Source organism: Triticum aestivum, chromosome 7A, assembly GCF_018294505.1.
Source record: "Triticum aestivum cultivar Chinese Spring chromosome 7A, IWGSC CS RefSeq v2.1, whole genome shotgun sequence".
In the NCBI taxonomy this organism is placed as follows: domain Eukaryota; kingdom Viridiplantae; phylum Streptophyta; class Magnoliopsida; order Poales; family Poaceae; genus Triticum; species Triticum aestivum.
Window position 1 is genome coordinate 401,536,670 of NC_057812.1, and position 15,782 is coordinate 401,552,451.

At 43.9% G+C, this 15,782-nt stretch overlaps 1 protein-coding gene across 2 annotated transcripts; it reads left to right on the plus strand.

The window, feature by feature from the left end:
- The first annotated feature begins 380 nt into the window (after positions 1-380).
- LOC123147146 (helicase-like transcription factor CHR28) lies at positions 381-14,422 on the plus strand. Of its 2 annotated transcripts, XM_044566379.1 has the most exons (12): positions 381-652; positions 1,733-2,160; positions 2,230-2,607; positions 2,712-2,890; positions 3,473-3,544; positions 6,802-6,876; positions 6,958-7,945; positions 8,759-8,889; positions 11,831-12,049; positions 12,684-13,187; positions 13,272-13,481; positions 13,953-14,422. In XM_044566379.1, exons 2-12 carry the CDS (start codon positions 1,953-1,955, stop codon positions 14,055-14,057), a joined length of 3,069 nt encoding a protein of 1,022 aa, XP_044422314.1. In that variant the 5' UTR covers positions 381-652; positions 1,733-1,952; the 3' UTR covers positions 14,058-14,422. The 2 variants fall into 2 exon arrangements, with proteins under 2 accessions (XP_044422314.1, XP_044422313.1); XM_044566378.1 differs by having other exon boundaries at positions 1,733-2,607.
- Positions 14,423-15,782: the final 1,360 nt, after the last annotated feature.

A 15,782-nucleotide genomic window follows, 5' to 3' on the forward strand; every position in this document is an offset into this window, starting at 1 on the left:
CAGTGGCAACCGTATGAGAGATAGACTTCCATTTTATTTATTTGATCTTATTTATATCCATGTGTGATTTGAACATTCTATCATTTTCAGACCATATTATTTTAATTATTTGCAATTGAACATTTGTTGTATTGAGATGATTATTGTATTGTATGATGTCAAAGCATTAACAGGTTTAATTTATATTGCTATTGTATTAAGATTAAATTGTTCAAAAACATGAACTTGTCTAAAACTCCGAGTATGGATTTGCGGTGCCGCGAGGGCGCGTTTTCGAAAACCGTAAACGATTTTGCGGGACTCCGATTTACAGGATCTGCTAAAAATACTTTAAATCCTATTTTTTTAAAAAAAATTATACATATGATGCAGGCTAGAGTTACGACCAAACACACGCAAAAGATTGGGGAAATAGGATCCGCGACACGTCTCGACCAGAAGCTTCCTTCCTCCGCCTCCACGAGGCTGCTCCTCCACCTGTCCGTGCGGCCACCCCTCCTCCCAGTGAACTGCGCGGCGACCTCCCCTGCCCAGACCTGATCCCGCCGCGGCCCAGTCCGCAACGGTATCCAACGGCCGGCCTGTTCCTCCTCTGCCGCCGAGTCGAGCGCCGCGAGGGCTGATCTCGCGGATTTTCGCCTGTTCCCGAGAGGTGCGTGTTGCTGCTGGGGGTTCCGTGCAGTGGCTTTCTCCCCGCCTCGGGGTTGCTTTTTGTTCGGGTGAACTCGAGGTTGCTGTTCGGTTCTCCCCGGATGGGGTTTTCCGGGCCGGGCCATCTTGGCGGTCTCGGATCGGGAGATTGGTTGATCCCGTCAAGCATGGGTTCCCTACCGCAGAATTTGGTCCGGTTGCGCGTCCGTGCAAAGTCCTTTCTACTTTCTGGTATTGAAATGACATCTTCAATCCAGTACAGTCCTCAGCGTAGACCTAACCCTCATCTATCATCAGCGTGCGCGTAGGGTCTGATTGGTCCATTTTTAGAGCTGAACTGATCTGGAAAGTCTCTCCAGTGAACTGATCTGTTCCGGGCTTAGGTCACTATAATTTCCAATTGATGTGTTGCCACTTTTTTTAAATAAAATTATAATAATTTTGATATCTTTTCCTTATCGTTTTCTTCCTGTGTGTTAATGCTGAAGAATTCCATCTGACCACTCGCAGGACGATAAAGCATGCATATGACTTTTAGGAGGGGTTCTCACAAAATAATTCCTCAATATTTTCCAATGTTCAAGATATCGGTAACTGGTACCTTGGTTGGGTGCCGAGTAGTGATAAATAGGGGAAATTTCCAGTTAATTTTTAGAGCATCAGGGAGCCACAAGGGCCTCCCTGGTTCCACTGCAGAGCATGAAACCAAAAGTTTTACAAACACAGTTCAGGAATCGAAAAAACGGAACAGCAAACAGGCTGGCTGCGCGCCGTGGCACCAAACTACCACGATGGAACTAAAATAACCCCTCTAAAGGCTAGTCTAGGGAGGTATCGAAACCATTATTACATGACAGGAAAGACTTCAGATAGCATTTTCCAGTTAATCGGCTGATAAATCAGTTAAACGGCCAATAAATCAATTAATTGGATATTCGGTGACCCACTGAGTGGCGATTAACTGACCGAGATGCCGATTAACTGACCGATATTTGGAACAATATTTTCATGCTGTTATTCCTGTTCTGTGCACCATAACTTGATATCTACTCAGGTGCAATTTTATGTGATCCGCTTGCAGGCCAATTGCGGATAACTCGAGTAACTGCTAGTGCTACCAGGAATCGTGTGGTGTGCTTTATCTGTCTAGCTTGCCAATCATCTACATAAATTTCAAAGTGGGTTTACTTTCAGTCTGGAGGCTGAAAGATAGGTTAACACTCTGCCATCTGACCTTGTTCATGCATGCATGGTTTGAATGCTAACCACAATTGAGTCCTGAAAAAGCAGACGCGGTGCACATGCTTGCCGGCAGTATGAATAACGATAACGATAATGTTATTGACTTGATATCGGATAGTGGTGATGATTTTGATTCTGACTCTGACGATCCAACTTCTACAAATGTCACATCTGGCGAGAATGGCGGAGGGCAATCAGTCTGCTTTCAGGACGAAGATTTGTTGAGGAGCACTCCCTCTTCTTCCAGGTGTAATATAAATGATAATGGTCAGTACAGAACTCTGCCACCTTCCTTCGCAAATGGTATTGATATTGAGAAAGCCCGTTATACACTAGGTTCGGGGGACAGAACTTATCCACATTCAAATTCGGGGCCAAGACACGATTCTGGAAGGGCCTCTCTCTCGTCCAGTAGACTTGATATCGCAGTGAGGGAGCGTAATGGTTTGGCAGTGGATGCAAATGGCAATAACAAGAGGATTCTTCCTTCATCTTTTGCCAGTGGAAGCACGTCAAAATCTACACATCCAAGTGTTGCAAGTGAGAGCCGTAAACTCCCATCACGTTTTACCAATGGAAATTCACAAAGGTTGGATGATAATAGTATAGGAACAAATGATGCCAATGGCACTGGGCAGCCTTCATCTTCAAGGTTCTCAATCCGAAGCTACTCTGTGAGTAATGCCCAGAAGGATACCATGGAAAATGACGATGGTTTGTGTAGCTAGTCTCAAATTAGTCTAATTGAATCATACACTGGAAATGGTTGCAGGATTTCAATACAAGTACTAATGTTTTTCCCTCTTTAAAATTGCCAGATGATGTCTATGTATATGATAGTCCTAGTTCACATAGGATGCTGCCTGCATCTTTTGGAGGCCATAACTCTGCCAGTAACAATGAACTTGCTAATGTTAATGACATGCAAGCTCGTCCAAACCTAGAAAATAGGTTTATGGATCCTGACGAGAGCGCAGTATATCAAGAGGCTCTTCAGGTATGCATCTTTGGTCCGTTGAGACATAAACAACATTCATGTTCATGCCCAGCTAATCATGTGACGTTTTGTCCAGAGGCAATTATCTATGATTGACTTATTCTTCTTTGATAAGTTCCGTGACTTGCATTGCTGACTTGGCTTGATGGATTAAAAGACAGCTGATAATCCCTATCAGAACTCAAAATCATACTCTGTAACGACATGCTGCTTTAACATGTGCCATTGTCTTTTAAAGTATCTATCTGAAGAAAAATACAGGTTCTACCTATATGAATTTGCCATGTTAATCATTTTACTGCATAAATACCAAACTTATGTGCTGCATATTTCTACGGTAGTCAGAATAATAAATACATTACCATTGCATTTGCAGAGCTTTTAATCTTTTTAAAATAATTTTGTTGCATTATAAATGCAAGTGCTAGTTTTGACTTATCAATGAGAATATACATCTGCATGTTCTTGTTTACCAGCCCATGGAAATAGTAAGTTTTAGCAATCCAGGTTATTTATTTGGCTATTACTCTTACATTTGATTCTATGGTTTGAGTAACTTGCTTTTATTATTCTGTTATGCAGAACATTAGTCTGGATAAAAGGGAAGATGATCTCGATGAGGGTGTCTTATCAGTATCTCTGCTTAAGCACCAGGTACACTATTCTTTATATGAGTGCGGGTTTTTTACTTCTGGAGTGCCATGAGATCACACTGTGAGATTCACATATTTATGTTTCCACGCTAATGCACTGTACTCTCCATGATGACCCAGTCCAATTGAAAATGAACTAATGATAAGTGGTAGTCGAATTTAGGATGCATTATCCCTGTTATAGGGCATGCCGTCAGCACTGTACTATTGACTAGTAAGGTGTGAAATGAAGAAGATGGAATAGCAATTCCGCAAGCATGAATTATGCCAGATTTAGGGGTAGTATAACCTAAAAAAAGCACAAATACAGGGACATGGACATGATGATATGCATACAGGGACACGAGATACAGCATTTTCCAAAAACAGCCGTATGGGGATACGGCGAGTATATATAAGGGTGTAGTTACCCCCATAGCATCCACCGTTGATCTCACAATATCCTGATGTTTTGATCGAGCCTGTGTTTATTGGTAGAACTTCTGAATAGTAGTGGCTATCGGTTTCACATCCGACTCGCTTGCAATTATCATTAATTCATTTCTTAGTTTATTGGGCGTTTATCGTGGTTGTGAGCTTATCCCAAAGAGACGTCGAATCTATCTCTTTGTGTGTCATCATTATCTCCCTACCAAACAATCAAATCTTGCTTTATTTCTCTACGTAAAAAATAGATAGTCCAGTTACCAACAACCTACATATATTCTCTCTATCTGGGCGATTCTTTCTCACCGAGCAGACAAAAAATGGGATCCTACTCCCAACTAACAATGTCCCTATAGACTAATAAAATAATAACTGGACATCATTTAGTACAACATGCATGCACATGTAAGTCGATTTTCTTGGCCACATAAAAATTGTCCAAAACCCATTTTCAGCCTGTTTCGAAATTGCCAACAAAAGAATTTGGTTGGCATATAAAGAATAAATACCATATACTCCATATAATGTGCACAACGCCATCCTCCCAATTAACATGCTGCATCCCACGTCCACGCACACACTTGATACTACTGTCTCCTCTTTCCCCACATATAGCATACTACAGAGTTCTTCAATGGCATACTGCCTCCTACATGATTCATCTAGACACGACATACCACATACTCACATATCTTACATAGTATACTTCTTACATAACGCGGCTGGCATACTCCAGTCTATGGGCCTGTTCGGATCTCCTCTGGCTTCTCAAAACTCCACATATCCAGCTTCTCCTCCTCGCTTCTAACTTCACGTAGCGATCGCAGGAACGTTTGGCTGCATCGGCAGCTTCTCGTGGAGCTGCAGCCCAGCTGGGAGGGCTCTGGCCCGTTTGGCACTGATTGGGCCGGCTGGAGGTAGCCTTGTTTGGGCCCAGTGCACCGATACGGGGGAGGGAGAGGGGTACCGATTAGTTGGGGATCGCTGGTTTCTTTTTATCGCGCGGGGGGCAGCGAACCGTTACCTTTGGCGGTGGCAACTCCCTGTAAATTGGGCGAACTTCTGATTCTTCGATTGGTGGAGTTGGGCCGACCGAGCTTCACGTTTTTGCACTGCGAGTTGGGTCAGCTTCGAGAAGTTAGCTTCTTGGAGCCCAAACGTTCGGGACAAAATTATTTATGAAGCTGGTGAAATTAGAAGCTGGAGGAGATCAGAACAGGCCCTATGTGTACTACATTTCTCCGTCACACTGTCTTTTCATGATATCATATACTCCTTACTGCACAAGGCATACTACAGGCTATATACTACATCCTACACCCTGCATATTACATACTTCTTCGATAAAACTATATATATACTCCAGATATCCAATTCAGCTCAGGGGAGCATTTGCTTCTGTGTGCCAATTCTTTTTTTGTAAATGTAAAATGGGTACGAATTTTTCAGCCATGTACATATTGATGTCCAAATGTTATGTGCAAATGTTTAGGTGGAAAGCTAAAGCATTTAGATCGGTGCAAAAAAAAAGTTGAACACCAATTTTTTGGCATTTCTCAACCACGTAACTTTGTTTTTTTCACTGACAAAATGCTATGGTTCCAGTTCGCATGAAAATTGTCAAGCATGCTTTGGACATAACACGAACATGAAAAAGATTTTTTTAAATTTATTTGCTATTTTGTTTGAATTTACTGTTCACCGCAGGAGTACATGCTCCCCAGAGTCAAAACGCCATGCCCTTAGTACGGACAGCATACTCCAGGCTATGTACTACAATCTAGTCACCGAACCCACCAATCTGAACTGTTAAAGTTTGCATCGCACATCAAGATTTTGATATAATAATAATATAACAGAAGGATTTATTATCTTCATTAGTATCAAATTATTTCGAGGGCACAACAAACTGGATAATGAAAAGAAATACTCCCTCTGTTCACTTATAAGACCTTGAAGACATTTCAGACAATGTACAAAACAGCCCAATTTGAGTTGTCTGAAATGACTTATAAAAGTGAACGGAGGGAGTACAAGTTTATATGGTGCCATAGAAGTTTGGCGTGAATAGAAAATATAACTCACGCCACAACTAAACTAGAGATGGTCTAATTCATGTCTACGCCATCTTTGATCCAGAGGCATGTCTACAAGTACTGTTGTTGCCTGGCTGGCCGCATGCCATGCAACACCTGGTTCTTACTCTATCACGAGCACCATGTATTCTTTCGTATAGTCCCCGTCAAATCTTCAAATTATTCTGCCGCACAACTCAATAACCGTACCTAAATTCTCCATTCTCTGAATTACATGCATCATTCTATTGTATTGCTGCAAAAAGAAAGAGATGATGTTCTAGTACTATTACAAGTACTAATCAGATGGATAGTATATATACTCACTCAAGGGGAATAGTGATCCGCGAGTTCTCTTGCTCAACGGGATCTTTCTGTCCACCATGTCTTTGCATACTTTTGGATCCAATATAAAATTTGGATTCTGTTTCGGATCACAAAACCTCAGCGCTGGATTTATGGGCAGTGCTATCCGTGATCAAGCTGTACATATCTGCTATCTGACACTGTCCCGTCACTCTCCCACCTCTTTTGTTCGAATACGCGTATCCCGTCGTATCCGTGCGTATTGCTGTGCACCCCCGTACTAGGACGCCGATATGGCTGTTTTTGCCGTGTCCATGCTTTTTAGGGTATAACCCATGGGGTGTAGTAACATATTTCTGTGTATATATGTATCATGTTCTGAATATCAATTATTTATTAGTTTCTTGTGTTCTGAATATCATGTTCCTTACGTACTTTTTCTCCTTGAAAGAAAATGGCATTAGCTTGGATGGTTTCGAAGGAGAATAGTTCACATTGTGCAGGAGGAATTCTTGCAGATGATCAGGTTATTTGTGGTTTCCAACCTTTCAAAAACTACTCACTTCTTGTTAAATTCTTCTTAATGATAAGTAGTTTATTGTTACAGGGTCTTGGGAAGACTGTGTCTACAATTGCCCTTATACTAAAACAGAAGAGTCAGCAGTCTAAGTTCATGTGTGCTGATTCAGATCCTTTGAAATCTGAAGCGCTAAACCTTGATGAAGACGATGAGGCAGTGACTGTTGTTGATAAGGCGAAACAGTCTATGAACGATGAACCCAAGAAGGATTTAGACGCTAGTTTATCAACAGCAGCTAGTACTAGTGATGTTAAACCATCTAGTAGTCATATGGATATTGTTCCAAATAGAATTGTTGTTGAAAGCAAAGTTGAACGCAAGAAGACTAAAACAGGCACATCATCTGCATCATCGACCATGCGATCCATGACAAGGCCAGCTGCAGGTACTTTAGTAGTATGCCCTGCTAGTGTTCTTAAGCAGTGGGCTAATGAATTGAATGACAAGGTTAGTCAAAGTGCTAGGTTATCTGTTTTAGTCTACCATGGTGGTGCAAGGACCAAAGATCCAAGTGAGCTGGCAAAATATGATGTCGTTGTCACGACATACACAATTGTGGCGAATGAAGTGCCTAAACAGAATGCTGATGATGACCAAGATCAAAAGAATGGGGAAGAATCTTCTGTTGGTAATAAAAGAAAACCACCAAGCAAATCTAAGAAAAGGAAGAAGAAACTTAAGGATTCAGATATTGACCTTGACAGTGGCCCAGTTGCCCGGGTACGGTGGTTTCGGGTGGTTCTTGATGAAGCTCAGACGATAAAAAATTTCCGAACTCAAGTGGCTAAAGGCTGTTGTGGACTAAGAGCAAAAAGGAGATGGTGCTTATCAGGAACACCTATACAAAATTCAATCGATGAGCTCTACAGCTATTTCCGTTTCTTGAAATATGATCCATATTCTACATATAGCTCATTTTGTACAATGATAAAGCACCCAATTGCTAGAAATGCAGTCCATGGGTATAAGAAACTACAAACTGTGTTGAGGATAGTTCTCCTGCGTCGCACAAAAGGTGAGAGAAAAATGTGTATTTACTGCACCTATCTAAGAAATCGTTAACTGGTAACTGTCTGGTTGTCTGGCGAGTGGAGGATTAATAGGCAAATTGGCTAATAATCAGTTAATCAGCTACTCGGTGACCCTCTGAGGAAGGAATAATCGGCCAGTTAACTGATTAACCGGCTGTTTTTTTAATAGTGATAGTTCCAATATCCATGTACCAAGGGAGGGAATACATACGGCATGGTTGAGCCTGAGTACTCACGTATATATGATCTTTGGATATTTCATTGCAAACTAATACAATTCCAACCACGCCGCTTAGTACTTTTTATTAGTTATGGGAACTTGATGAATTATATCCAAGTTTAAATCTGCATGTGATTACACCATTTTTTGGGGTAGGCATTCTCTAGTTCCATGACTTCCTAATCAGTTATAGGTATTACTGTGCGAACAGTTGGAAGAACAGAAACTTTGAATTACATGTCAGAGAAGATAGTAGGTTATTGATTTCGTGTTTGAGAATGCCAGGGCACCTGTATTAATATTCCTAGCCACTTGTGTTCAGTACTTTGAGTTACATGTAAGAGAAGATAGTAGGTTATTTGATTTCTTGTTTGAAAACACTAGGGCACCTGTGTTAATATCGCTAGCCACTTGTGTTCAGTATCCCGCACTTCCTTTCTCTTTTCTTTTCATAGAAAGAACTTCCATAGGGTTTCACATTGTATAATTTTGTTGGGAGATCTCTAAACACATATTGACATGACTCTTTTCCATTTGCTACCTCTGCTGATCTCATATTGCTGTTTTTTATATGTAGAAACTAAGATAAATGGAGAACCGATCATAAACTTACCTCCAAAGACAATTAAGTTGCAAAAGGTGGATTTCACAAAGGAGGAGCGAGCTTTTTATTTGACACTGGAAGAACGTTCTCGGCAACAGTTCAAGGTTGGTTAAAACTTCATGTTTATCTTACCTTTCCCCATACTTTGTCGATGGCCTTGTTATATTATAATTTTGTACCATTTGATCGCTAAACTGGTGGCATGTGCCTTGTCTCCACTTCCAAGTGTCGTATGTAGGTAGAAGATCGTTGTCATGATCTAGAGTCCTATTTTAGAGTTGCTTGCAATCATTGGCTCATTGCTTAATGTAGGGTGTGTGCATGCGGTTTTAGGTGGTTTGGGATGAGAGCCCAGCCCAGCCCGCAAGTACATGGTTTTGGCAGTGTGGTTTCGATAGTTTGCATCTTTTAACGGGTTAGCTGCTTCACTTGCTCCTATTCTTCAATTATGAAGCACCGATATGGGGACGGGGACATGTTAATACGGATAGCGGGGGTTTGAGCGTTTTGCCTCTGGTGATTGTTGGCTTTGTGCAGGAAATTAGCACATGGGTGGTGGCCAGAAGAACACACGCCAAAAGATATGGCAGTATTTTCTTACGACGCATGAATTTTTGGTGCTCGGCTGACGCTTCTTAGCCGGAGCGTTTTCTTCTTTTCTCTATTTCTCATGCCACTTAGCTGAACCGATTACAAAGCTTTAAATAGCGCACACATGACACATGGTCAATCTAACAACTGCCTGATCCACTAATTACTCAACTAGCCGATAGAAAAGGCCACCAACTAGCGATCTCACAACTCGGCCATCTCCTCACAACCTGGAGACAACGTCTGATCACTAGTTTCACACTTGAGCCTATCTAACAACTAGCCTTATCCATGCAAGCACACGTGCACCACTTCTACTAACTAACAACGCATGCAACTAATTAACACTACTAGCTTTGCATGCGTATACATGGCCACGTCCACGTCCCAACATATGCACACAGCCGCAGCTTCTAGTGTTACGACTACAAATTAAACATTATCTAATCCTATACACTTAACACTAATAACAAGATTAGTTCAAACAATCACCTCCCTAATCTTATTATTTATCCTCTCGTGAAGCCTTTTGTCCTTTTGTCGTCGATCCCGTTGGTGCAGCACATCGACGACCGTAATTGACATCTCGTCACACCGATTGTCATCGCCGTTGGCTTCAATGAGAGGCGCACCTCCTACGCCTTCGCCGCATCTTCGTTGCTGGCGACACACCGTGTCCACGACTCCGATGTGGATGATGAACTCCTTGTGGCAATGGCCTCCATGCCATGACAATCACCTCCTTGCCGCCGGTGGCACGACTTACCGGGTAGCATGTCCTTCTCCTTTGGTCATGACACAACTTGACGACGACGAAGGATTGGACCTTGACACACGAGGCTTTGGTGCCAAATGTTGGACAGAAGAACACACACATAGAGGAATTTTTTGGTGCTCGGCTGACGCCTCTTAGCCGGAGCGTTTTCTTCTCTTCTCTATTTCTCATGCCACTTAGCTGAACCGATTACAAAGCTTTAAATAGCACAAGCATGACACACGGTCAAGCTCACAACTGCCTGATCCACTTATCGCTCAACTAGCCGATAGAAAAGGTCACCAACTAGCGATCTCACGACCCGGCCGTCTCCTCACAACCTGGAGACCACGTCTGATCACTAGTTTCAGTGACCCCTTTATGTGATCCGACACAATATCGTCGTCTTGTTGGGAGCCTTGTCTATCCAGCTGTCACTCGTCCGGACACCTCCTAGGCTCCTATCCTGTCTATATTTTGAGTCAGTTTGTCTCTGCTCCCACTCTAGTTCAATATAGTCAACCTTCTTCGTGTTCTCCGATATCTTCGTGGCTCCATCTCTCACCGTCTGTGCTTTCCACTCTCCAGTTCATTACAGCTTCAGGTCTATTCGGATGCTACGTGGGCTAGTCATCCCTCGGATCGCCGTTCACTTTTTGCTGTGTTTTTCTAGGTGGTTCTCTCATTGCTTGGAAGACGAAGAAACAAACTGCAGTTTCCATTCAAGTGCAAAGGCTGAGTTTCGAGCTATGGCTCTTTTGACGGTAGAGGTGACTTGGTTACGGTGGTTACTTCAGGAGTTTGGTGTTCTCACTACACCTACTCTGCTATTGTCAATACAGGTGCTATTAGTATTGCACGTCACCCTATGAAGCATGAGCTCACCAAGCATATTGGGGTTGATGCTTCTTTTGTGCGCGCTGGTGTGCATGATCAGGTTAATGCTCTTTAGCATGTGCCTTCCGGGTTACAGTTGGTGGATTTCTTTATGAAGGCCCAAACTAGAGCACAACACGGCTTTTATCACTCCGGACTCAGTGTTGTTGATCCACCAGGGGTTTGAGGGTGTGTGTGTTAAGAGTTATATATATTTAGCCATGTACCCCTTTGTATTTTCCATGTTCTATAAGGGGTTTTCTGCCATCACAATACAAAGGGGTACTCCGTGCCCCCCTGTCTCAAGTATTCTCCCCATCCCTGTAGTGGTTGCCGCCCTCCCCTACCTCTCCCTCTCTTGTTGTGCTCTCCTCAGCCAACTTCCTTAATAGCACCCTTTCCAACGCCACACTATCTGTCGCGCATCTCCGTCGAGGGAAATAAGCTTGGCTGGAACTCAGCTATGGCTTCTTTTGAGTTGGAATTGTGATGGAAACAGGTTCAGTGGTTTAAACCTGACATCACCCGTGACCCAAACTGCAGTTTGATGCGGGTGGGTTCGACAGCAAACATGTCTAGCTTTAATTAATCAGATTTTCCTCCCAGCTTGTTTTCCTACCGCTTTCCTTTGAAATTTTGTTTGTGGAATTCTTTATTGGTATTCCTATGCCATTATTTTACATCTAGGGAGGTAAGTGGACAGTAGTTTCTGAGGCGTGGACATTCTTTAGATCAACAGAAGCTTAACATTGGCATCCCTTGTGGAAACTAGAAATGTTGGAAGTGAAATTTATGACTCCTGACATGCTGTCTATCCATTTCAGGAATATGCTGCTGCCGGAACAGTCAAACAAAACTATGCCAATATCCTTTTATTGTTGTTGCGCCTTAGGCAGGCTTGTGATCATCCTCTTCTTGTGAAGGGGCATCAGTCGGTATTTAAAGGCGATGGTTCTATAGAGATGGCAAAACAACTTTCCAAGGAAAGGGTAATAGATTTGCTTGCAAGGCTGGAAGTATCAGCGCTTTGTGCTGTATGCCGTGTAAGTGGTTTGATCTTTCCTCACTATTTTGAAGTTCATCTGTTTTCTCTTTTCTTTTGAGTGCAATCGTGCAAACTCTCACGTGTGCCATCTTTATATGAGATTTATGTGTTAGCATCATTCGATATTTAACCCTGACAAACAATTACCCCAACATTTGAGGGGTTACTTTAGAAAGTTATCATCTATGTGATCCATGCCCCTATGAATCTAGTCCATCCAAACTTCATTGATGGGGGCCTATCTGGGAAGTTATCATGGTTTGACTCGACCATGGTTTGCACTAAAGATATGCCTCCCTCTCTTGTTCACGCTCTTGGCATAAGACCTCATAGCGCGGAGCCACACAACGAAAATGGTACCTGAACACATGTACTGGTTAAAACCTACATATTTTATGGGATAATGCAAAACCTAATTGGGCCCTGCTCGTCATGGTAGTCGTATCCAGGGCTAAAATTCTGAGCCCAGCTTGACACCTGGGTAAGGTTGCATCCATTTTGCCACGATCTTTTCTTATGCACAGTGTGTGCAACAATGTAATAACTGGTCTAATTCATATTTCTAAGGAGTACTTGTCGTTTTGATCTTATTGTAGTGGCTACAATAATAATATAACTTATGTTTTTTGCAGGACACACCTGAGGATGCTGTTGTGGCGATGTGTGGTCATATTTTCTGCTATCAGTGTATATACGAGCGGATAACAACTGATGAAAACATGTGCCCCGTCCCTAATTGCAGAAACACGTTAAGTACTGAATCAGTATTTTCATCAGGGACATTAAAGATTTGTATCTCCGGCAAGACCAGTACTCATGCGATAGCGAGTTCATCAGCAGACGATGGGCTATCTTCTATCAGTCAAAGCAGTTACATCTCCTCGAAGATACAAGCGACCGTCGATATACTGAATTCTATCATTAACATGCATGCTCTTACAGACAGTGATACCATTGAATCAAATCCAAACCGAGTATCCCCTGTGAAAGCCATTGTCTTCTCGCAGTGGACTGGCATGCTGGATTTGCTGGAGTTTTCACTGAACAGCAATCTTATACAGTACAGGAGACTAGACGGAACAATGTCCCTCAATTCAAGAGATAAAGCCGTGAAGGATTTTAACACCGACCCAGAGGTCATCCCCCTCACCCAACTCGTCTCTTTTGCTACTTCTGGACAATCAGCTGACATTATGCTGCTGGATGTCTTCTTTTTTCAGGTTAGAGTTATGATTATGTCATTGAAAGCGGGTAATCTTGGTCTGAACATGGTTGCTGCTTGCCATGTAATACTCCTTGATCTTTGGTGGAATCCTTATGCTGAGGACCAGGCAATTGATAGAGCACACAGAATTGGTCAGACTCGTCCTGTCACTGTCTCTCGTCTAACCATTACAGATACGGTGGAAGATCGTATTTTATCTCTGCAGGTAATTATCCGTCTTACACTTATGATGTGAGTTCATGAGCACTTCTAATCCACATAAGGAACATGTGCTTGTTATTTGTTAATTTGGGGGATGAGAATTATGCACTGCATGAATATCACTGATACCCTTTTATCATGTCAGTGATCGTCTCATGGTAGGTTAGTTTTCTAATCTTTCTTGTGAGAGAACTGTCTGATAGGGATTGAAATTCATTTCTGGTTTGGCACATTACGGAAATGATGGTTAACAAATTAAGCTGGACAGCCAATAAATCCAAGTGCACGGAAAGCCAGCCAGGCAGCTCTACTTAGGTTTACTACAATAACAAACTATTTGACAATGGGGACAAGCAAACTTGAAATAGGATTACATAAATATTTGAAGCAGATGTAGAAATTGCCTTGTCATGGAGTCACCATTGCTTATAATTCCATGGTGCCTGTCTTACATTATTCCTGCATTTGTTAACAGGAGGAAAAGAGAGCGATGGTCAACTCTGCTTTCGGTGAAGACAAATCCAGTGCCCACGCTACTCGGCTCACTGTAGATGATCTGAGGTATCTGTTTAGGATATGATTGGGAGGAGGAGATGATCCCTTGTTGCGTTGCTAGCTTTGGAAAGCGTCAAAGTGGTGGCAGCATGTACGTTGCTTGCAATCTACCTATGTTCCGATCGATCCAGTTTTGTCCCTGCCCCGCCGAGGATCCAGTTTTGTCATGCTCCGATCGATCCTACATGTGACATCGGATGGCCAGCTAGCTAGCATGTCTAGTGTAACGTACTTGTGTCCCTGAGACCCTGAGGGGGCCGTCTAGTGTAACTGCCATACCCCGCCCTGTAGGAGAATTCTTGTGTGCTCTGTTCCCTGTGATGACAGGAGAGATCCATATGTATAGTGTGTCATTGACTCGTTGTACTGTGGCCATTTACTTTTTCCTTTTTTGCAATGTTCCCGAGTGCATTAACAGACAGGTGGACCATCCCACTCGTGTTAGAGCATCTCCAAGAGGTTCCAAAGAAAACCCCTCAAATGAGTGGTTAATGGGGCTTTCCCAATAATTTCAGGGGCCCAATAATTCTTGGATGTGAAGTTCGCTCAATGGGAGGGCTCACTCCAACGGGGCGACCCATTTCGTCCGTCTGGGTCGGCGCGGACAGAAAAGTCGGCTCAACGCCCCGATCTAAACGGACGCGCGTCTGCTTTCGTTCGCCTGCCGACCCATTTTTGGTTCATTTTTAAGCTGGATTTGTGTCTGCACAGATACAAGACGAAGCGCGTGCTCGCCTCTTTTCTCAACGGGTCCGCTGATCGGTGGCATATTGGCCTCTCCACATCAAACAACACACCCTCGCCTGTTGCTTCGTCATCGATGTCGCCGATCATTTTTTTGATAAAAATGGATACATAGATAGTTTTAGCGTACACAGATAAAAGAAAAGACCAACTACTCGTCGCTTTTCGACTCCGACTCGGTAATGTCCTCCGACGTCTGAATGTAGGTGTCAGCATGCTGCTCGTCTTCGAAGTCCCAATCCGACGTTTCTCGTAGCTTCAGTTTCAATTGAGCGGCATGCTTCCGTGAACGCTTGTCCTCTCGATAGGCGGCTCGCTCCGCCCTCCTCGCGTCCCTCTCCGCCCTCCTTTGCTTGTAGAACTGACACTCGTCGACGATGTCCTGCGGGAAGTGTTCGTGCCACACCACCATGGCTTCCACGTCCATCTCGGCGACGGCGAGGCGACGCTGCCGCCTCCAGTGGACACGACGATCCTCGTCGGGGGAAAGGCGCGGGAGAGGCGCGAGATCCTGCGCCCGCTGGCTCGACACGTCGGGAAAATTCATATCCCGACAAGGCCTCAGGAGGCGCCACGCCGCCGCGTCGTGCGCGCGGGCGGCCTCCTCTGCGATGTCGAAGGTGCCGAGGATGAGGCATTTCTCGCCAAACCAGATCTCGAAGGAGAAGGCGCCGGAGCGGCGCTCGCGGACTCCGCGAAAATCTGAAGCGCCCAGGCGGCGCATCGACATGGTGGCGCAGAAACGGCGAGGCTAGTGAGAGGGGGCGAGACGAGTGGGCGGCGGACAGAGTATGGAGGGAGCGCCTTCTTATAACGAGCGTCGGCCGCGGCGCGCGCGCGAACCTTTCCCGCGTGCTGGAGCGCCACAACCAGCACGCTAGGCCGCTTCCCCCCTCCTCCCCCCCCACCCCCCACCGCGCACTGGAGCGCCAAAACCAAAGCAACGGTATGGCCGCTGGCATGATCTAAAACGCGCACGGTCATGAAATGGGTCGACCCATTGGAC

What these genes read in the sequence shown, in the direction of transcription:
- LOC123147146 (XM_044566378.1), top strand. Translation starts at nt 1,953, where the DNA reads ATGCTTGCCGGCAGTATGAATAACGATAACGATAATGTTATTGACTTG. An exon ending in GTTCTCGGCAACAGTTCAAG is followed by an intron (nt 8,890 to 11,830) that starts GTTGGTTAAAAC and finishes TATCCATTTCAG; the next exon opens with GAATATGCTGCTGCCGGAAC. An exon ending in CGCTTTGTGCTGTATGCCGT is followed by an intron (nt 12,050 to 12,683) that starts GTAAGTGGTTTG and finishes TGTTTTTTGCAG; the next exon opens with GACACACCTGAGGATGCTGT.